The 22,127-nt window shown below is 43.8% G+C and overlaps 1 protein-coding gene across 3 annotated transcripts in view; it reads left to right on the top strand.

The window, feature by feature from the left end:
- The window catches only part of LOC135505894 (RAC-alpha serine/threonine-protein kinase), a 48,586-nt gene extending 26,892 nt beyond the window's left edge, over positions 1 to 21,694 (top strand). For 2 of the 3 annotated variants that reach the window (XM_064925104.1, XM_064925106.1), the window contains 12 exons: positions 9,930 to 10,058; positions 10,283 to 10,397; positions 13,650 to 13,776; positions 13,910 to 14,041; positions 14,144 to 14,209; positions 14,327 to 14,395; positions 15,004 to 15,129; positions 15,218 to 15,346; positions 15,511 to 15,725; positions 16,395 to 16,482; positions 16,754 to 16,856; positions 17,741 to 21,694. In XM_064925104.1, coding sequence (XP_064781176.1) covers positions 9,930 to 10,058; positions 10,283 to 10,397; positions 13,650 to 13,776; positions 13,910 to 14,041; positions 14,144 to 14,209; positions 14,327 to 14,395; positions 15,004 to 15,129; positions 15,218 to 15,346; positions 15,511 to 15,725; positions 16,395 to 16,482; positions 16,754 to 16,856; positions 17,741 to 17,820 — 1,379 coding nt within the window. In that variant the 3' untranslated portion in view covers positions 17,821 to 21,694. The remainder of the gene's footprint in view (positions 1 to 9,929; positions 10,059 to 10,282; positions 10,398 to 13,649; positions 13,777 to 13,909; positions 14,042 to 14,143; positions 14,210 to 14,326; positions 14,396 to 15,003; positions 15,130 to 15,217; positions 15,347 to 15,510; positions 15,726 to 16,394; positions 16,483 to 16,753; positions 16,857 to 17,740) is intronic. The other variant, XM_064925105.1, reaches the window with a different exon arrangement.
- The last annotated feature ends 433 nt before the right edge of the window (positions 21,695 to 22,127 follow it).

Here is a 22,127-nt window from a genome sequence, read left to right as displayed (position 1 = left end):
TGTCACAGGAGGAAACGGTGGCTATGGAAACATATGTCTCCGAATCCCTGGGGCAGGGATACATTAGGCCCTCCACTTCACCTGCCTCCTCAAGTTTATTTTTTGTGAAGAAGAAGGATGGGGGTCTGTGCCCTTGTATTGACAAACAAGGGATCAATCAGATCACTGTGAGGTACAGCTACCCGCTGCCTCTCATCGCCAGTGCGATCGAGTCAATGCACGGAGCGCACTTCTTCACAAAATTGGATCTCAGGAGCGCTTACAACCTGGTACATATTCAGGAGGGGGACGAGCGGAAGACGGCATTTAGTACCACCTCTGGGCACTATGAGTACCTCGTCATGCCGTACGGGTTGATGAATGTTCCAGTCTTCCAGGCCTTTGACAAGATTTTCTGGGACCTGCACGGGCATGGTGTAGTGGTGTATATTGATGACATTCTGATATACTCCGCTACACGCGCCGAGCATGTGTCCCTAGTGCGCAGGGTGCTTGGTTGACTGTTGGAGCATGACCTGTACGTCAAGGTTGAGAAATGTCTGTTCTTCCAACAGTCCGTCTCCTTCTTAGGGTACCACATTTACACGTCAGGGGTGGAGATGGAGAGTGACTGCATTTCAGCCGTGCGTAATTGGCCGACTCCCACCATGATAAAGGAAGTGCAGCGGCTTCTGGGGTTTGCCAACTACTACCGGAGGTTTATCCGGGGGTTTGGTCAGGTAGCAGCTCCCATTACCTCACTGCTGAAGAGGGGACCGGTGCGGCTGCAGTGGTCGGCTGAGGCGGACAGGGCTTTTAAGTCACCTGAAGGCTCTGTTTACCTCGGCTCCCGTGCTGGCTCATCCAGATCCCGCTTTGGCGTTCATAGTGGAGGTGGATGCGTCCAGCTGGGCGCCTGTACGTTCCGTCTGCTGTCCGCAACCATTTGATCTATTGGGCCCATACGTCACCCTACTCTGGTCATCCTGGCATCGGGCGGACGGTGCATTGCCTTAGTGGGAAGTACTGGTGGCCCACCTTAGCCAAGGACGTGAGGATTTATGTTTCCTCCTGCTCGGTGTGCGCCCAGTGCAAGGCTCCCGGGCACCTGCCCAGAGGGAAATTACAACCCCTACCCGTTCCACAACGGCCGTGGTCACACCTGTCGGTGGACTTCCTGACGGATCTTCCTGCCTCACAGGGCAACATCACGATCCAGGTCATTGTGGATCAGTTTTCTAAGTCCTGCCGTCTCCTCCCTTTTCCCGGTCTCCCTACGGCCCTAGAGACTGTGGAGGCCCTGTTCACTCATGTCTTCCCGTTCTACGGGGTGCCTGCAGGTGGAGAGAGAAAACCAGGATGTGGGTAGGTTTCTGCGGTCATATTGCCAGGACCAACCGGGGGAGTGGGCGGCGTTTATCCCCTGGGCAGAGATGGCCCAAAACTCACTCCGCCACTCCTCCACTAACCTCTCTCCTTTCCAGTGCGTACTGGGGTATCAGCCGGTTCTGGCACCGTGGCATCAGAGCCAGATCAAAGCTCCTGCAGTGGACGAATGGTTCAAGCGCTCGGAGGAGACCTGGGATGCCACCCTGGCTCTCGACCTGAAACCTGCCCCTCCGCCTGCCCTGCCGGAAGCTGGGTCCGCGGTTTGTGTGGCCGTTGAAAGTCCTAAGGAGACTGAACCAGGTCTGCTACAGGTTACAGCTTCCCCCAGATTATCGTATTAATCCCTCGTTCCATGTGTCTGTCCTCAGGCCGGTGGTGGCTGGTCCACTCCAGGAAGCTGAGGTGAGGGAGGTTCCTCCGCCCCCTCTGGACATCGAAGGGGCCCCGGCGTATGTTGTTCAAGCTATCCTGTACTTGAGGCGTCGGGCGAGGGGCCTTCAGTACCTCGTGGAGTGGGATGGGTACAGTCCGGAGGAGAGATGCTGGGTGCCGGTGGAGGACCTCCTGGACTCTTCGTTGCTGCGGGATTTCCACCGTCTCCATTCTGTTCGCCCTGCGCCTCGTCCTCTGGGTCGTCCCCGAGGTCGGTGTTGGCGCACTGCTGGAGCCACGCGTCAAGGTGGGGGGGGGGGGGGGTACTGTCACGACTTCCCCTGAAGTCTGTCCCTCTCCTTGTTCGGGCGGCGTTTGGTGGTCGACGTCACCGGCTTTCTAGCTACCGCCGATCCACTTTTCATTTTCCATTAGTTTTGTCTTTGTTTTACACACCTGATTTAATTCCCACTATTATCTGTTCATTATTTAACCCTCTGTGCCCCCATGGGTTTTTGTGAGTGATTGTTTATTGTATTTTCGGTCTGTCATGGTGTACGTGTATTTGACATTTTGAGTAAAAGTATGTTGATTAGACATATCTGCTGTCCTGTGTCTGACTCTCTACACCAGCTACACATAGGACCCGTTACAGCAGCCGAGCTAAACCAGGCATCTGCTTAACATAATCTCCTCAAAAATCGCTGAATTCCTTTTGTTAATTATCATAAATAGAATTATTAGAACTCCAACCTATTTATCATTGAGTTCAGTTTTATATAAGCTACCCCAGAAAGGATTAAAGTTAGCTCATATAAATATATCTAGCCTCATGAGATGAATAATTTGCTAATCTAAGATAAAATGTATATATTAGCCTTTTCTGAGGCTGACAGCACCTTTGATACAGCAGTAGAAATACAAGGATATAACATATACTGAATGAAAATATAAAACGTAACATACAATAATTTCAAAGATTTTACATGGTTACAGTTCATATAAGGAAATCAGTCAAATGAAATAAATTCATTAGGCCATAATCTATGGATTTCACATGACTGGGAATACAGATATGCATCTGTTGGTCACAGATACCTTGGAGAAGGAAAAAAGTAGGGGCTTGTATCAGAAAACCAGTCAGTATCTGGTGTGACCACCATTTGCCTCATGCTGTGCGACACATCTCCTTCACATAGAGTTGATCAGGCTGTTGATTGTGGCCTGTGGAATGTTTTTAGATATTGGCGGGAACTGAACACGCTGTCAATCCAGAGCATCGCAAACATCCTCAATGTGTGACATGTCTGGTGAGTATGCGGGCCATGGAAGAACTGGGACATTTTCAGCTTCCATGAATTGTGTACAGATCCTTGCGACATGGGGCCATGCATTATCATGCTGAAACATGAGGTGATGGATGAATGGGCCTCAGGATCTCATCATGATATCTCTGTGCGGATTCAAATGGCCATCGATAAAATGCAATTGTGTTGGTTGTCCTTAGCTTATGCCTGCCCATGCCATAACCCCACCGCCACCATGGGGCACTCTGTTCACAACATTCACATCAGCAAACCGCTCGCCCACACGACGCCATCTGCCCGATGAAGTTGAAACCTGGGATTCATCCGTGAAGTTCATACTTCACCGTGCCAGTGGAGGTGAGCATTTGCCCCACTGAAGTCAGTTAAGACACCGAACTGCAGTCAGGTCAAGACCCTGGTGAGTGCAATGAGCACGCAGGTGAGCTTCCATGAGACCGTTTCTGACAGTTTGTGCAGAAATTCTTCAGTTGTGCCAAATTCTCTAAAACGTTGGAGGCGGCTTATGGTAGAGAAATTAACTTTCAATTATCTGGCAACAGCACTGCTGTCAGCATGCCAATTGCACACTCCTTCAACTTGAGACATCTCTGGCATTGTGTTGTGTGACAAAACTGTACATTTTAAAGTGGCCTTTTATTGTCCCCTGTGTAATGATCATGCTGTTTAATCAGCTTCTTGATATGCCACATCTGGCAGGTGGATGGATTATCTTGGCAAAGGAGAAATGCCCACTAACAGGGATGTAAACAAATTTCTGCACAAAATGAGAGAAATAAGCTTTTTGTTGCTTATGGAACATTTCTGGAAACTTTGATTTCAGTGCATGAAACATGGGACCAATACTTTACATGTTGCGTTTTATATTTTTGTTCAGTGTATATTGAAAAGACAGGAATGTCTAGGGGGGGAGGTGTTGCTGTATTTATTCAGAGCCATATTCCTGTAAAGCTCAGAGAGGATCTCATGACAAATTACATAGAAGTGCTGTGATGCAGATTCACCCGCTACACCTGAAGTCTCTTATTTTAGGGTGCTGCTATAGTCCACCAAGTACAAATTGTCAGTATGTGGAGAATATGTGTGATGTTAGATAAGGTCTCTGATGCAAACAGAAATGTATTTTCTACCTAAAAATGGTAAAGCACCCTTTGCTGGCTGTAACAGCTGCCTGTTCTTAGTAAGCTGTTGGAGAGTGTTGTGTTAGAGCAAATACAATGCTAACTACAGACGCTCAGCATGCATATAGGGAAGGGCACCTAACTTGTACTGCATTGACTCAGATGACTGATGATTGGCCAAAATAAATGGACAATAAGATGATATTTGGAGCTATATTGCTAGATTTCAGTGTTCCGTTTGTTATTGATCCTCATTTGTTATTAAAAAAAAACTATGGCTTTACATCACCTGTCATCGCATGGTTGGAGAGTTACTTATCCAATATAACTCAGTATCCTTCAATGGAAGCTTCTCTAACATCAGATATGTACAGTGTCGGGTCGTTGTCCTGTTGGAAGGTGAACCTTCGCACAAGTCTGAGAGCAGGTTTTCATCAACAATCTCTGTACTTTGCTCTGTTCATCTTTGCCTTGATCCTGATTAGTCTCCCAGTCCCTGCCACTGAAACACATCCCCACAGTCCGATGCTACCTCCACCATGCTTCACTGTATGGACGGTGCCATGTTTCCTCCAGATATGAAGCTTGGCATTCAGGCCAAATAGTTCAATTTTGGTTTCATCAGACAAGAGAATCTTGTTTCTCGTGGTCTGAGAGTCTTTAGGTGCCTTTTGGCACACTCCAATCATGCTGTCATGTGCCTTTTTACTGAGGAGTGGCTTCCGTCTGGCCACTCTTCCATAAAAACCTGATTGGTGGAGTGCTGCAGAGACAGTTGTCCTTCTGGAAGGTTCTCCCATCTCACAGTGGAACTCTATAGATAAAAAAAATGTAATATTTGGAGGATTAGAAATGCAGACAATTACATTGATGATCTAATACATGCATGATAGTCAAATTCTCAACCATGAAAGACTGACTATTTAAGAAGTAATTGTGTGTTGAAAATGCCTAATCACATGCATAATCTATTTGCATACACTTCAAACAGACATACAGTACCTACCCCCACCAGACATGTCACTATGGCTTTCTTTACTGTACCCAAACCAAAAACAGATTTAATGCATCGCTCGGTTATGTATAGAGCCATGTCATCATGGAATGTTCTGCCACCACAGGTTACTCAAGCAAAAAGTAAGTTTAACTTTAAAAACAGATACAATATGTTTCTTAGAGCCTCTCCTCCTTCTAAAGATCCAATTTAACTGTACTGAATATGTATACACAGTGAACAAAACATTACAAACATTATTATTGAGTTGCACCCACCCTTTGCCCTCAGAACAGCCTCAATGACCTCTAACCTGTACCCCCGCACACTGACTCAGTACCGGTACCCCCTGTATATCACCTTGTTATTGTGTTACTTTTTATTATTTTTTACTTTAGTTTATTTGGTAAATATTTTCTTAACTCTTTTTGAACTGCACTGTTGGTTAATGGCTTGTAAGTAAGCATTTCACGGTAAGGTCTGCACTTGTTGTATTCGGCGCATGTGACAATTAGAGTTTGATTTGAATTCGTTGGGGCATGGACTCTACAAGGTGTCGAAAGCATTCCACAGGGATGCGGGCCCATGTTGACTCCAATGCGTGCCACAGTTGTCAAGTTGGCTGCATGTCCTTTGGGTGGTGGACCATTCTTGATACAGATGGGTAACTGTTGATCGTGAGAAACCGAGCAGTGTTTCAGTTCTTGACGCACTCATACTGGTGCTCCTAGCACCTACTACCATACCCTGTTCAAAGGCACTTAAATATGTTGTCTTTCCCATTCACCCTCTGAATGGCACACAAACACAATCCATGTCTCCATTGTTTAAAGGCTTAAAACTCCTTCTTTAACCTGTCTCCTCCCCTTCATCTACACGGATTGAAGTGGATTTAACAGGTGATATTATTGTCATGGAAAGAGCAGGTGTTCCTAATATTTTGTACACTGTCAATAATCTTGTGGTCTTTCATACATACACACATCTTGTGGTCTTTCATATATACACACACATATAACTCATTGTTACGAATCCCTTTTGGCCCGACAGTCTAGGGGGGATGGTAATGAGACCCGTAACAACTCATGCAATTTATAATTGTGACAAAGTAAAAGTGAGAACGAAATAACCACGACTACTGAAATCTACCGTCAAACTCAGGGTTTATTAATAAACACACGGTAATGGGGGGGAGCAGGAAAAGGGGCTGAGCTGGACCCAAGGAAAGAAACAATAGGTATTCAAAAACACCCCTAAGCTAGACTACTTTAACAACAGCTAACTAACTAACCAAAAATACAGTGGGTGGTCCGCCCAGTTCTAACTAGTGTATTTAACAAAGTCTACCTACGGGTAGTGTATGCCCATGGGTGACTTGTCTTGGTTCCCCTTTTCCCACCAGCAAACAAACACCATAACCAAAAACAATACTCACAGGTGAGGACAAAGTGCTATGGAGGTGCTCAAACAAAAGAGAGGTTAATACACAGAGAGAGTGAAACAGAGAGACCTACAGACATGGCATTTACAGAGAGTTTGAGCTCTAGAGCAAACTACTGACAGGGTTTTTAAACCAAGGGAAAGGAACTGTGATAGGGTAGGAAACAGGAGGAGGTGGGTCTTCTGATTGATGATTGGAGACTGATTGGGGAGTGATGATTTTCACCTGTGAGGGGAGAAGGAGAGAAAAGAACACAGGATACACACAGGATACTGGTATCCGTAACACTCCCACCCTTAAAAAGAGCAACCCTAGGGATTGCGACTACAGTATTTCAATGAATAACCCACAAGATCAACAACAAAGTCAACCCCACAAAACATACAAAAATCATTTTTACACACGAGACAAAGCATCTGCCAATACATTGTCAGAACCCTTTTTGTGGCGGATCTCCAAATTATAATTCTGTACAATCAGCGCCCAACGCACAAGGCGCTGGTTCTGGTTGTACATCCGGTGGAGAAAAACTAAGGGGTTATGGTCAGTATATACAATCACTGGTAGGGCACTGGAACCAATATATACTTCAAAGTACTGCAGAGCCAACAAAGCAAGAGCTTCTTGTTCTATTGTCGCATAGTTTGTTTGACATTTATTACATTTACGGGAAAAATAACAGGATATCCACTCCACTCTTGTCCTGCTGCAGTAGAACAGCACCAGCACCTCTGGCACTAGCATCTACCTCAAGCTTGAACGGTTATTCAAAATCCGGAGCAGCAAGTACAGGGGTACTACATAAGAGTGTATTCGCAGATTCAAAAGCTCTCTTACAATCAGGGGACCTCACAAATGATTTAGCCGGACTGAGCGAGCAAAAAAATTAAAAAAAATCAATTCAGTCAATGAAGCAAGTACCGCAGATAAATTTTTACAGAAGCTACGGTAGTAGCCATCATCCCTAAAAAGCGGCGTAGCTCTCGTCTGGTGGTAGGTGCAGGGAATGCAGTTATAGCCAAGACCTTGGCATCAACAAGGCGCACCTGTCCATGGCCAACCTCTTTACCGAGATAGGTAACAGTAGCCTTCCCAAACTCACACTTTGCCAAGTTCAGGGTTAGAGAAGCAGCTGCCAACCGTTCACATACTACCCTTAGAGTCAACATGATCTGACCACTCAGACGAATAAATCACTAGGTCATCAAGGTATGCACGACAATTAGGAACGCCAGCTAATACGGAGTTAACCAGTCGTTGGAAAGTGGCTGGTGCATTTCGCATCCCAAAAGCCATGACTGAGTACTGTAGGAATTTGTCTGGGGTCACAAAGGCAGAAATCTCAGAAGCACATGAAGTTAACGGAACCTGCCAGTAACCTTTTAAGAGGTCCAACTTAGTTACATACTTAGCAGCACCAATAGTGTCGATACAGTCGTCCAGTCTGGGTAACGGGAACGAATCTGGCATTGTGACAGAATTTACCTTTCGATAATCCGTACATAACCTGGACGTACCATCAGGTTTAGGAACCAGGAACCGCCCAGTTCTAACTAGTGTATTTAACAAAGTCTACCTACGGGTAGTGTATGCCCATGGGCGACTTGTCTTGGTTCCCCTTTTCCCACCAGCAAACAAACACAAACACCATAACCAAAAACAATACTCACAGGTGAGGACAAAGTGCTATGGAGGTGCTCAAACAAAAGAGAGGTTAATACACAGAGAGAGTGAAACAGCGAGACCTACAGACATGGCATTTACAGAGAGATTGAGCTCTAGAGCAAACTACTGACAGGGTTTTTAAACCAAGGGAGAAGAACTGTGATAGGGTAGGAAACAGGAGGAGGAGGTGTGTCTTCTGATTGATGATTGGATTGGTGACTGATTGGGGAGTGATGATTTTCACCTGTGAGGGGAGAAGGAGAGAAAAGAACACAGGATACACACACACACACATGATACACACACAGGATACTGGTATCCGTAACACTCATATTTATTTAGAATGGAATGTACTATCTCATGTCGTTCTTGTCTATTACTGTTCTGTACTTTGTCATGTATTTGTACCTTTTGTGGACCCCAGGATGAGTAGTTGCTGCGTAGTAGCTAATGAGGATCCCAATAAACTGACCTTCCTGCCTGCCTGGGTAGTTCTCCATCATTTATGATTTAATAGTGTGCATCTCAATTTTCTACTGCGTCTTCCTCGACTTCCCTCCTTTACCCCAACTGCATCGATCTGGCATTAGGGTGGAGGTGTATGGATGGATTGCTTTCACCTGTCACTAGAAATCACTGTCCATAGAGTATCTATTTAGCAGCACACTGCACAGGTACTTACAGTACATTATCATAGGCTCACCCACTTAGAACATGCACCTTCAAACATGTTTTCAGTCTTATGTGCTGTTTGTAAAGAAATGGGTTGGAGATGAGTGGCATTGGTGTGTGTGAGTCTAGACAGGCACCATGCAACAACACTTACAGAGATGGATTGACTTTATAAGTTAACAGCTTGTTCATTAGCTCACTCTTTGCCCCGGGAGCATCCTGTGCACCTGCAGCTGTTGGCTATGTGAAAACACCATCCGGTCCATGCCACGTGCATGCACACAGGAAAACGTGCACAGGCTCGGTAGCATGCACACACTCCGCTGCTTTATTCATTAGGCATGCCAGTGTGTGTGTGTGAAAATAAAACTATATTCCGAGGATTCTGATCTCATCGCACCTCCTTTGAGCGGTTAACAAATGAGTCAGCAGCAGCAGCACTGACATTAGACCTGATTGGGGTTTGTTCTTTTCTAACTGTGGTGTTTACCCATGCTGTTAGTGTGTCACTTCCTGTTTTCTAGAATCTGGTTGTTGATTACCAGAAGTACCTCTAGCCACAGTTATAAAAAATTAAAAAACTGGGTGAGACCCCGTGTTTACTAGCTGCCTGTCTTAAAGCTACAGTACAGGTTGGCAACACACACCATAATGTGTAAAGAGGAGATAAACAAGCAATACTACAAATACATAAAAAGGAGAAGGAAAAGGCCTAATGAGAGAAGTTCCGTTTTCTCTGAAACCACCAGGAGAAAGGCCTCAGTTTGAGGTCAACCAGACTGTGAGAGAATCTGTCTTTCTCACACACTTGTCCAAGCTGCTATCATTACTAGCTCACCCTAGGGTTAGCGATAGCGCTGTGTTGTTAATGCTCTTCTAGGATTGCACCTTCCAAGGTTGACAGGGTATTGCCCTTTCTGATGTGATATGCACTCGCTCACTCTCTGTGTCTCTCTCTTTCGCTCTCTCAGGAGAGTACATAAAGACTTGGAGACCCAGGTATTTCTTGCTGAAGAGCGACGGTACGTTCATTGGCTACAAGGAGCGGCCGCAAGACATCGACCAACTGGAGACGCCACTCAATAACTTCTCAGTAGCACGTAAGGCAACCCTATGACACTCTCTGCCCTAACCACAAAATTTTACAAAATAGTTGTGCTGTGTTTCTCAACTCTGGTCCTCGAGTTCCTCCGAGGTTCCACATTTTTGTTCTAGCCTTGCACTACACTCTGTGCATCCCTGATGTTTCACTTGACCGCATGACATATCTCTCGCTCGCTCCCTGTCTTTCTCTCCCTCCCTCTTTCTTCTTCCTTATGACCAGCAGAATGTCAGCTGATGAAAACAGAGCGTCCTAAGCCCAACACATTCATCATCCGCTGCCTGCAGTGGACCACTGTCATAGAGCGCACCTTCCACGTGGATAGCCCAGAGGAGAGGTAGGTTACACACGTGCACACACAGGACTCTATTTTAACAAACCTAACATAAAGGTAAATCTTGGGTCAGGGGTGTGGGTCAGGGGTGTGTCCGAAGTACTTTAGCTATTTTCACAATCAGAATTATGGGCGCAGTAGCTGACGGTGTCGTGAAAGGGCTGGGTTTTGATTGATAAGTAACTTGTGGGTGTGTCTAGGCTTGATCCCTGGCTGGCCAACCAGAATGTGCTCCATGGCTAAATATGTGATTGCTTCAAGTTGTGTATGTAAAGGATTTTATGTATTGTGTTTTCACAACTCCAATTTGAGGGTTAGTCTGTTGTAGCCTAGTTTGTTAAATAGCCTACAGAAACAGAAAAACTAAATGTAGTCCTATCCCATATTTTCTAAATATGTTGAGCATAAGAAATTGCACGGATTCAAAATGGATTCACACTGAAATAGGCCTACTGTAAAATGCATTATGTCTGAGCCATGGACATGCCAAACATGGTCAATAATCAATATTAAATTCATTATTGATGAGACCTAAAAAGACAGTGAATAATTCTAATAAAACATTTTTAACAAAAAACAACAACTTGTTTTAAAAAGGATGTCTAAATACAGTTACAGGTATCATAATTCTTCCACGTGGGCATATGATATTAGGCCTAAGATGACGTAGACTATGGAGGGTTTTACACACATCCAAACTTTTCGTAGGAGCTGGAAGAAGATCAACTGTAAGGAGAAAGTGGGAATGTCCACTCATTGTTATACTGCTCCCAAATATACAGTACCAGTCAAAAGTTTCAACACACCTACTCATTCAAGGCTTTTTCTTAATTTTTTAAAACTATTTTCTACATTGTAGAATAATAGTGAAGACATCAAAACTATGAAATAACATGCATGGAATCATGTAGTAACCAAAAAAGTGTCAAAGTATATCAAAATATATTTTATATTTGAGGTTCTTTGAAGTAGCCACCCTTTTCCTTGATGACAGCTTTGCACACTCTTGGCATTCTCTCAACCAGCTTCATGTGGTAGTCACCTGGAATGCATTTCAATTAACAGGTGTGGCTTGTGAAAAGTTAATTTGTGGAATTTATTTCCTTAATACGTTTGAGCCAATCAGTTGTGTTGTGATAATGTAGGGGTGGTATACAGAAGATAGCCCTATTTGGTAAAAGACCAAGTCCATATTAGGCAAGAACAGCTTGAATAAGCAAAGTAAAATGACAGTCCATCATTACTTTAAGACTTGAAGGTCAGTCAATGCTGAACATTTCAAGAACTTTGAAAGTTTTTTCAAGTGCAGTTGCAAAAACCATTGAGCGCTCTGATGAAACTGGCTCTCATGAGGACCGCCACAGGAAACAAAGACCCAGAGTTACCTCTGCTGCAGAGCAAAAGTTCATTAGAGTTACCAGCCTCAGAAATTGCAGTCCAAATAAATGCTTCACAGAGTTCAAGTAACAGACACATCTCAACATTAACTGTTCAGAGGAGTCTGTGAATCAGGCCTTCACGGTCAAATTGTTGCAAAGAAACCACTACTAAAGGACACCAATAAGAAGAAGAGACTTGCTTGGGCCAAGAAACATGAGCAATAGACACTAGACGGGTGGAAATCTGTCCTTTGGTCTGATGAGCCCAAATTTGAGATTTTTTGTTCCAACTGCCGTGTCTTTGTGAGACGCAGAGTAGATGAACAGATGATCTCTGCATGTGTGGTTCCCATTTGTGATGACATGGATCAGTTGGTTGTGATGGTGTTGGTGTGCTTCGCGGGTGACACTGTCTGTGATTTATTTAGAATTCAAGGCAAACTTAACCAGCATGGCTACCACAGCATTCTGCAGCGAAATGTCATCCCATCTAGTTTGACCTTCGTGGGACTATCATTTATTTTTCAAAATGACAATGACCCAACACACCTTCAGGATATGTGAAGGCTATTTGACCAAGAAGGAGAGTGATGGAGTGCTGCATCAGATAACCTGGCCTCCACAATCACCTGACCTCAACCAAATTGAGATTGTTTGGAATGAGTTGGACAATAGAGTGAATGAAAAGCAGCGAACAAGTGCTCAGCATATGTGGAAACTCCTTCAAGACTGTTGGAAAAGCATTCTTCATGAAGCTGGTTGAGAGAATGCCAAGAGTGTGCAAAGCTTTCATCAAAGCGAAGGGTGGCTACTTTGAAGAATCTCAAATATATTTTGTCCTGTGTGGCTCAGTCGGTAGAGCATGGCGCTTGCAACGCCAAGCGTCGTGGGTTCGATTCCCGCTGGGGCCACCCATATGTAAAAGTAGTGGCCCCAGCCGACTTGTAAGTCGCTTTGGACAAAAGCGTCTGCTAAATGGGATATATTATTGTTTAACACTTTTTTGGTTACTACATGATTCCATATGTGTTATTTCATAGGTTTGAGGTCTTCACTATTGTTCTACAATGTAGAAAATAGTAAAAAAAAAAAAAAAGCCTTGAATGAGTAGGCTTGTCCAAACTTTTGACATGTAATGTGTATATATAGCTATAGCCTACCATTGCCGTTGATATGCTTTGCCACGTGAAAGGTAAACAAATGGGCAAATATAGCCTACAAGCGGATTAATCTCCACGGACAGCGATCAGATCTCCCACAATTTGACAGTTTGGTCCAGCAGAGGAAAGTGGAAGATTTCTTGATCAACAAAAACAATAAGCAGTCTTTTTCAATAACTTGATGTTCCTAAACAGGCTTCCTACAGTTACAGACACCTTTCATGCGCATCACACATAATGAGTCCAAACTTTCACAGAAGCTGAAAAAAAAGAATGTCCAGAATAAATATAAAAGGGGAAGTTCTGTGACTGTTTTGCTGCTCTGATATTTGAATAAAACATTAGTGATGTACACTAATGTAAGGCTACTGTTTGTGCCTCCGCTGGCAAAATCAATGCCGTAACCAATTGAGTTAGCGCTAAGACCAGATTTTGGTTGGCCTTAAATATCTCTAGTTTCACTGACTGAATTTTTTATTTTTTATTTTTTTTGCTTACCAAAATTGGCTTATTATTTCCATCCCTCCCACCTCAGCGCAAGCAAGTTGATGTGAGACAGGTAAATTACCAAACCTGGCCTAAGGGGGGAATGAAAGTGCGTCCGTTTTTACTTGACGAAATTGCAAACTAATGTTCATTTGACACTTGCGCTTCCTTAGTACCAGCTGAAAATAGAGCCCGTAGAGTCATCCCCCTCTGGTTCCTTCCACCCTTAGGGAGCAGTGGACGAAGGCCATCCAGGAGGTGGCTGATGGGCTGCAGAAACAGGAGGAGGAGAGGATGGACTCCTCGCCAGACCCCATGGACATGGAGATGTACCTCACCAAGCCCAAACTTAAAGTGGTGCGTACACCCAACCCTAGCCCTAACCCTTTCTACTTAGCATTTTTTAAAACTTTAATATAAGACAAATACCAGCGGCAGGGTTTTAGATATGGTCAAATAAAGTTAATCCAACTCTGTTCTCAACTCCTAGACTATGCCCGACTTTGAATACCTCAAGCTCTTGGGAAAAGGCACTTTTGGGAAGGTTATCCTGGTAAAGGAAAAAGCCACAGGAAAATACTACGCTATGAAAATCCTCAAGAAAGAAGTGATTGTGGCGAAAGTGAGTAGACGAGCGTGTGCGTGTGTCTTTGTCTCAGTTTGTGTCTGCACATACTGGTATTTCCTTTACTTGGATCATGCTCATCTCCTTACTCTTCTCTAGGATGAAGTAGCTCACACGCTCACTGAAAACAGAGTACTGCAGAACTCCAAACACCCTTTCTTAACGGTGAGAGACCATTCCATTGGTGTGCATCAGCAAACGTGTTCCCTCTGTTTACTGTTATCCTAATATAAATGGGTAGCATTGTGTTTCTTAAACGTTTTCCTCCTCCTTACCATTAAGGGTCTGAAGTACTCCTTCCAGACGCCTGACCGCTTGTGTTTCGTCATGGAGTATGCCAATGGAGGAGAGGTGAGTACTGTGTTGCATTTTACCTGGGGTGTAGGTCTTATCAGTGAGGTGAAATACTCTGAACCTTGCAGATTAACTGTAATAAATAGAACAGACATGGTTCCTTAATCTACATGTAAGACAATTGATGGGAGTGAACGTAATACTGTTAAGGGTGAGGGGAAATGGGTTGGATTTATGTGACCCTAAATGTATGTAATTGGGTGCGTGCTGGTGGCAGGGAAGTCAGGCGCAGGAGAACGAAATTGGTATAAACGGAGTTATTTAATAAATGCTTACAAACTCCGAAAATAAAACATACAAAATAAAAAAAGTGGGTAAAAACCCGCCGCACACCATAACATACTTGGCACCAATACATACAACAAACAATTTCCAGACAAGGACATGGGGGAAACAGAGGGAAACTATACAACATGTAATTAAGGAATTGAAACCAGGTGAGTGTGAAAACAAGACAAAACAAATGAAACATGAAAAATGGATCGGTGATGACTTGAAGGCCGGTGATGTCGACCGCCGAACATCGCCCAAACCAGGAGAGGAACCGACTTCGGGCAGAAGTTGTGACAATGTAATTGACACAATCGCCATCTCCTTCCACCTAGCTGTTCTTCCACCTATCACGAGACCGTGTGTTCTCCGAGGAGAGGGCCCGGTTCTACGGAGCGGAGATCGTGTCGGCGCTGGACTACCTCCACTCGGAGAAGAACGTGGTTTACAGGGACCTGAAGGTAAGTTAAGGAGTCGGAAAACGTTTCGCAATGGACAATAAAAATGTGTTCTTATTGGAACCTCCCTAACTCTCTCTCTCTACTGTAGCTGGAAAACCTGATGCTGGACAAAGACGGCCACATCAAGATCACAGACTTTGGCCTGTGTAAGGAGGGCATCAAGGACGGGGCCACCATGAAGACCTTCTGTGGGACGCCAGAGTACCTGGCCCCCGAGGTAAACACCTACCCTTCAACCCTGTTCTTTCACTGATAGAAAGCTATCATCAGTGAATCAGAACCACTAACATAGAAGTTAAGGGTTTGAAAGCCCTTCCAGAGGATCTACTAGCCACCTGTACATGACACTCATGTTCTACCTCCCCCTTTCTTAACACACAGGTGCTGGAGGACAATGACTACGGTCGTGCTGTGGACTGGTGGGGTCTGGGTGTGGTCATGTATGAGATGATGTGCGGTCGGCTGCCCTTCTACAACCAGGACCATGAGAAGCTGTTTGAGCTGATCCTGATGGAGGAGATCCGCTTCCCTAGAACCCTGGGGCCCGAGGGAAAGTCCCTGCTCTCTGGCCTGCTCAAGAAGGACCCCAAGCAGAGGTAAGACAGGGGTGTGTGTGAAGTATGTTTCTGCATGTGTATGTATACATACCCAAGCAAGAAAACCAAAAATGGTGCTAAACAGAAGGGGAACTAACAAAGAGTCACTGACCAACAACCAAAATGAAACGGGGAGTTTAGGAGCAATAACAACTGGAACCTAAAAGACGTCCACTAAATTTGCCCAAAAAGAGGCAAAAAGAAAATCAGGGAAATCAGACAAATTAATGTTTTTCTAGAAATCAAATAAGGAGAGCCAAATAAAGGTGTTGACCCTCCACATCTCTCAAGACAACTGGAGCGCTGGGCCAGACACTCTTAAATAGCACCTGAGCCAGCACAGATGAAATGCCTTCCCACTAACGAGATGGCAACCAGCACAGGTGTAACACTGACTAAGGTAACACCAATCGGAGCGCCCTACGTGCTAACGACCAATACGTGCTGAAGCTGTCATCCACTCTGTATAACACTTTGTGGCATCGGCTGATGTGAAAAGGGCTTTATAAATACATTTGATTGATTGAAAGTACAACCTCAAAACACCTTGCTTGTAACAATGGTCATTCAATAAATGAAGTGCTATGGCAGCCTGAAAACGAATGGCTCTTAACTATAGGTAAAGTAGTGCAAGACACTGAGTCAGTGTGTGTGCGTGTGTGTCATTAGGTTAGGTGGAGGGCCTGATGACGCCAAGGAGATAATGCAGCACAAGTTCTTCGCTGGGATCGAGTGGCAAGACGTGTATGAGAAGAAGGTATCCTTAGCTTTCTATGTGTTCTCATCGCAGGAGGTCGGTGCCACCTTAACTGGGGAGGACGAGCTCGTGGTGATGGCTGGAGTGGAAGAAATGAAATGGTATCAAATACATCAAACACAGGGTTTCCTTGTGTTTGATGCCATTCGCTCCGTTCCAGCCTTTATTATGATCTGTCCTCCCCTCAGCAGCCTCCACTAGTTCTCATTGTTCTCATGGTTATGACAAGTGTTATGACATGTAGGTACCCACTCCTTCCTTTTCTTCTCAGCTGGTCCCGCCCTTCAAGCCCCAGGTCACCTCGGAAACAGACACCCGCTATTTTGATGTGGAGTTCACCGGGCAGACCATCACCATCACGCCTCCAGGACAAAGTACCCTCCCTCCCCTTATATATGTTGTATGTTAAGCATATGAGGCAGCAGGTAGCCTAGTGATTAGAGTGTTGGGCCATTAACCGAAAGGTTGCTGGATCGAATCCCTGAGCTGACAAGGTCGTTCTACCCCTGAACAAGGTTGTTAACCCACTGTTCCCCGGTAGGTGGTCATTGTAAATAAGAATTTGTTCTTAACGGACTCACCTAGTTAAATAAAGGTCAAATAAAAATCCACTCATGGAAACACAACATCGCTATCAGCGAAGATGATTGGAGAGATGGACTATCCTGCTAGAATACAGTCACTGCTTTGCCTGTCCTGTTCTTCTCATCCGCCTCTCTGCTTGTTTCGCCTGCCCGCTTCTCGCTTTAGAGGCACTAATTCATCCCATTTCAGCAAACTCTGTACACCATTCCACAAGCAAGGTGCAAAATAGCTAAAGGCAGATTTACCTAACTCTGTTGAGCTCAAAGGGATCTCCAGAGTTAGCCTGAGATGGTGTCTGATATCTGGTATTTCTGTAGGTTAACAGAGAAGTGGGGTACGGTGGTAGTTTATGCAAAAAGGCTGTATAAACAAAAAACGTGCAATGCATCGATCTACAAGACTTCAAAGAGGATCAGCCTATTTTCTGATACTGAGTGCAGTAATTTGTGCCCACGCGGGCCATATGTTTGACACCCCTGCTTTAAAGAGTTTATGGATTTATAGCACAATGACTACCCCTAGTGGGCTTAGTAGCTTTCATACTACTAGTTAAACCACAATTTGCCTTAATTGCTTTGTTGTTGAGTTTTATTATTTTGGAACATGAATGTCAGTTTTTAATTAATTTTGCTTTAACTCTCTTTCTCAAACTTGCCCTCCTTTTCCTTCCCAGATGACAGCATGGAGTCTTTCGACAGCGACAGGAGACCCCACTTCCCCCAGTTCTCCTACTCTGCCAGTGGTACAGCCTGAACCTAAACCGAAGCCTAGACCCCCTACCCTTTCCTCACCCTCTTATAGACCATACTGCTCTCACCTTAATGCCCCAATCTCTGAACAGACCTCATCCTCATAGGCCATCTATGACCTCACTCATGTTTATCTTCTTTTTTGTCTGTTTGTTCTGTAATTGTTGGGGCACATCTCAAATGTCTAGTGTGGCTTCTTAGCCTGTTCTCCTCTTCAGATGAGTCCAGGGGAGGAGAGGAGATGAGGAGTGGAAGGCCACTTTCGACTATTGAGTCTCCCTTGTTGTCACCAGTGTTTCAAATACTGTACTTGTGTTGCTTAGAGGGGAGGAGTCGGTTGCCTGCCAATAGGAACACACTTGGACTAGAGGTCAAAAGTCACTAAGATACAGTGGTGACCGGCCAACCTAATTCTTCATGGCAACATGATTTCCTGTCAATGATACATATGCAGCTAGCCTCAAAAGAAAAAGAGAAGCACAGTTATAAACAATCTTTGAAAATGAGCTTTTTAAACGGTACACTATCTATTTCTACAAATTATTAGCTTTATATTTTGATGGAGCAAAGGAAATATCATAGCGTGATCTTTAGAAATAGTCCTCCTTCTTCCCATCTTCTACTAGCCACCACTGCCATTGTGCTCTCAAAGACTCACAGATATTCAAGAGGTTTGTGAGAGGTAACACTAAAGCTCCACACCTGGGTTGTGTTCAGTAGGGCACCACAAAGCAAAATGTTTTGAAATAAAAAATGAAAATATGTGTTCTTATTAAACAAGTTCTCGTAGCACAGGGATGGGCAACTTTGGTGAGGGTTGGGGCCACAAAAAAACGGAACTCATCACGAGGGGCCGCAGTGGCTCGCGGGACAATACCCACACATGCAGTCAGTCCAGCCCTAGCCTTTTGAGGGGCCCTAAGTTAGAATTGCAATTCTACACATTTTGCCTATGGGAGGAGAGAGAATTTTTCGGTTTTACAGCTAATTTGCTGCTATTCTACACATTTTGCCATAGGGTGGAGAGAAATGTTTTTAATATGCAGTTTTGCAGTTTTTAATATATCTGAGTGAGAGTGACTAATAAAATCAATGGGGGCCCCCGGCCGTTAAATTGACCATAATTACTACAAGTTTAGATAGCTGGTTAGACTAACTACCAATCTATGATATCTTAGCTGACATGGGCTAATTGAGGGACTGTCAGTGACTGATATAACAAGTGAAACTGCTCATGCACAACCTAATTTCAGAATTGCACCTTGTGTATTCTACTATTATTACTCTAAACAATCAGATACTTTGTTTTTGGAAAGCTGCCCATCCCTGCCGTAGCACCTCCTGTTTGCTTTCTCCTATTTTGTGACTTCTGAACATGACCCTGCTGTCTCTCACCTCTCAAATGTTGATCCTCCCAAACACACACACCTTCTAGTAGCAGTGAGGACTAGAGTACTGAAATGGAGTCTATAGAATGATCTGTTATTCTACTTTTCTTCAGTGTTTACTGGCCTCCCTCGCCTTCTGGCCTAAGCTTTCCTTAGTTAGAGTGACTACAGTACAGTGAAAGTTTGGTGAACGGGATCACACCATCTGTGAATTGGCGTGGCGCAGAGTGACATTCACAAAACGGTGTGTGGATTATAAAGGACATTTTTGTGGGGTGTTGGTGTATCTGGCTACTTTTATGATTTGGGAAATAGATTGTTTTCATGCGAATAGCAATCTTGGTATTCCGGTACAACTCAGCGGGCAAAAGTTGCTGCTGCAACCACAGTAGGGAAGATACATATTTTCCCTGATACATATTAGGTTGTATGGTGAAATGACTGGATGTACGTACTTATTTTGTTAGAAAGGCCACTATATCCATTTACCCATTAAACAAATGGGCTCTGTTGAAATCATGTGTAAGGAACCCTTTTGTTGGTTTATAATTCTCTATCAAAGCTATAGACATATACAACTTCAAAGTACATTGAGATGAGATAGCTAATAAAAGTCACTTTTTATATCTAGCAGAGAACCATGCTCGTAGACCTGTTAGCTGCTAGCTACATGTTGATAATAGAAATCAACTTAAAAAAACAAATGTGTTTTTCTACCAGCATGCCATTGAATGCTGACACATGCATGGCTTTAACAACGGAAGAGTCTGAAGCTCGCCTGTAAAGATTTTAAAACGATTTACCAACCAAGCAGTTGCTCCACAACTATCTGGTATTGAGAGCACAGGTCACAGTCCAAACAATGTATAACAAAACTCTTACCAGCCATGTTCCAGTACATATTCTGAAGACCCTTAGCTTGGTGGACAGTTTCTGTATACTGTGGGAAGACTACCTGGTCTAAGTAAATGTAATTGTGCAATAACATAGGGCTGTGATATGAGAGGAAAGAAGGAGCAAACATATTTGTGACTGGAATCCTCGTGAGGGTAGATGGGATAGGGGGCTGGGCAAAGCTGATTCAAAATGGATGGTTTGAAATGAATGTCTTTCTTTTAGCTAGAACTGTGACCAAAGTCTTGTTTAGTTTGTGTGAGATTTACAACCTCGCCCTGACCCTTAACCTTACCGGAGTCGCACTGACTGACAACTGGGGGATATGATCATCTGAAAGGCATGCTCATGTACTGATACGAACCTTTGGAATTGAGTGTCCAAAATGAATGGTGTGAATGTTCTGTTCTACCAACAAATTGACCTTCTCTTTGCTGTTAGATTGTCAACAGGTAGCCTATTATTTGTTTGTACGTTTAATTGTTCTATTATTTTGCGATCCTTTCCAGTTATTGGGTGTTTTCTCCCCAATGCTTTTAGCAACACCTCACTGAGGTCACTGTTACAGTACTCAACCCTTTTAGACAGACAGCTACTGTACATAGACAGTTACTGGTGCAGCGAAACACACCAAGGCTGTGACTTACTATCCACCATCAAGGAAGGATGACTATGTATTTGTGAGTGTGTACACAAGCGATTGTGCGGACAGGTCTGTGAGGCCAACAATTCAATGCATTTGTATCAGTGATTTGTCACAAACTCACTGGCTATGTATGGTATGTTAGTCAAGGAAAACAAATGAGAATCTTAACTTTTTACATATTAAATCACAAATATTTGAGACGTAAATACCTCAATGGTCTTAATTAAATCCAAGTGAGGGTATTCACATTTTGCTAATGGTAATTTACGTTGTGTCCAGATGCCCTAGATTCTAGTTTTGTTAAGTGTTAAGGCCTTATTTAATTTGAAGTTAGTTGAAACCCATCTGAATACAAATTATTTATTTAGGAAATGGTTCAAAATGTTCACTGAACAATACAATTAATAATTAATGTTAAAGAAATGATAAATGAATGTAAAACATATATTTAATTTTGTTGACCCATTCCAGTTTTGTATATTTACTTATTTTTTTACTTCCTTATTTTGAAATCATTGACCTAATTGTTGCTTATCGACCGGTCCTTCCCTGGTGATTCACCATGTAAGTTGGGGGGGGGGGTCAGAAAATGTTAAAGAATTTATATTTAAGTTATTTCATTCCCTTTGATGCCCCCTTTGTAGATGAGAAACTGAACAATTGAATGCACCAGCTTTTGTGAACAAAGAACCAGTGTAGGCTGCTGAAGGGAGGACGGCTCATAATGGCTGGAACGGCGCTAGTGGAATGGCATCAAACGCATGGAAACCATGTGTTTGCTGTATTTGATACCATTCCACTGATTCTGCTCCAGCCATTACCACAAACCATCCTCCCCAATTAAGGTGCCACCAACTTCCTGTGCAAAGAATGTTTTCATTTGCTGTGTGGGCATAAATGTGGCATTATTTTTCATTGGGATTCAGAAATAAAGACTTTTTGGACAAATATTATGATTTTGATTTGTTCAATTCACTCAAGCTCCCCACTTGTATAAAGAGTATATCAAGTAGCCTACAAATATTGTCCAGCACATATTTTGTTGGCTCATCCTCTGGATCTCTGTATTGGGCTGACAATGGCGGCCCAGAGCCAAGTGCAGATTCCCCAGGTCAGCCCAGGATAGGAAGAGGTCTAGGGAGACAAACACAGGGTTTTCGGGGTCCAGCTGTGAGTCTAGCTCGGTTCTGGAGCTCCATGTGGAGGGAGCAACACAGCCAATTGCTGAATTCTCAGCCCTTATCCTAAAAAAAAAACAATCCTAGATTTGAAGGACATTTTGCATTACATTTGGGATGTTATTTCTTCAGCTAGTTCCTCAAGGAAATTCTATTTCAGCAAAGCCATATTTGGCATGCATAGTGCGCCATCTTCTGGCTCAAA

The sequence above is a fragment of the Oncorhynchus masou genome, chromosome 19 (assembly GCF_036934945.1).
Source record: "Oncorhynchus masou masou isolate Uvic2021 chromosome 19, UVic_Omas_1.1, whole genome shotgun sequence".
Taxonomy (NCBI): domain Eukaryota; kingdom Metazoa; phylum Chordata; class Actinopteri; order Salmoniformes; family Salmonidae; genus Oncorhynchus; species Oncorhynchus masou.
This window is presented reverse-complemented; position numbering and strand designations above follow the sequence as displayed.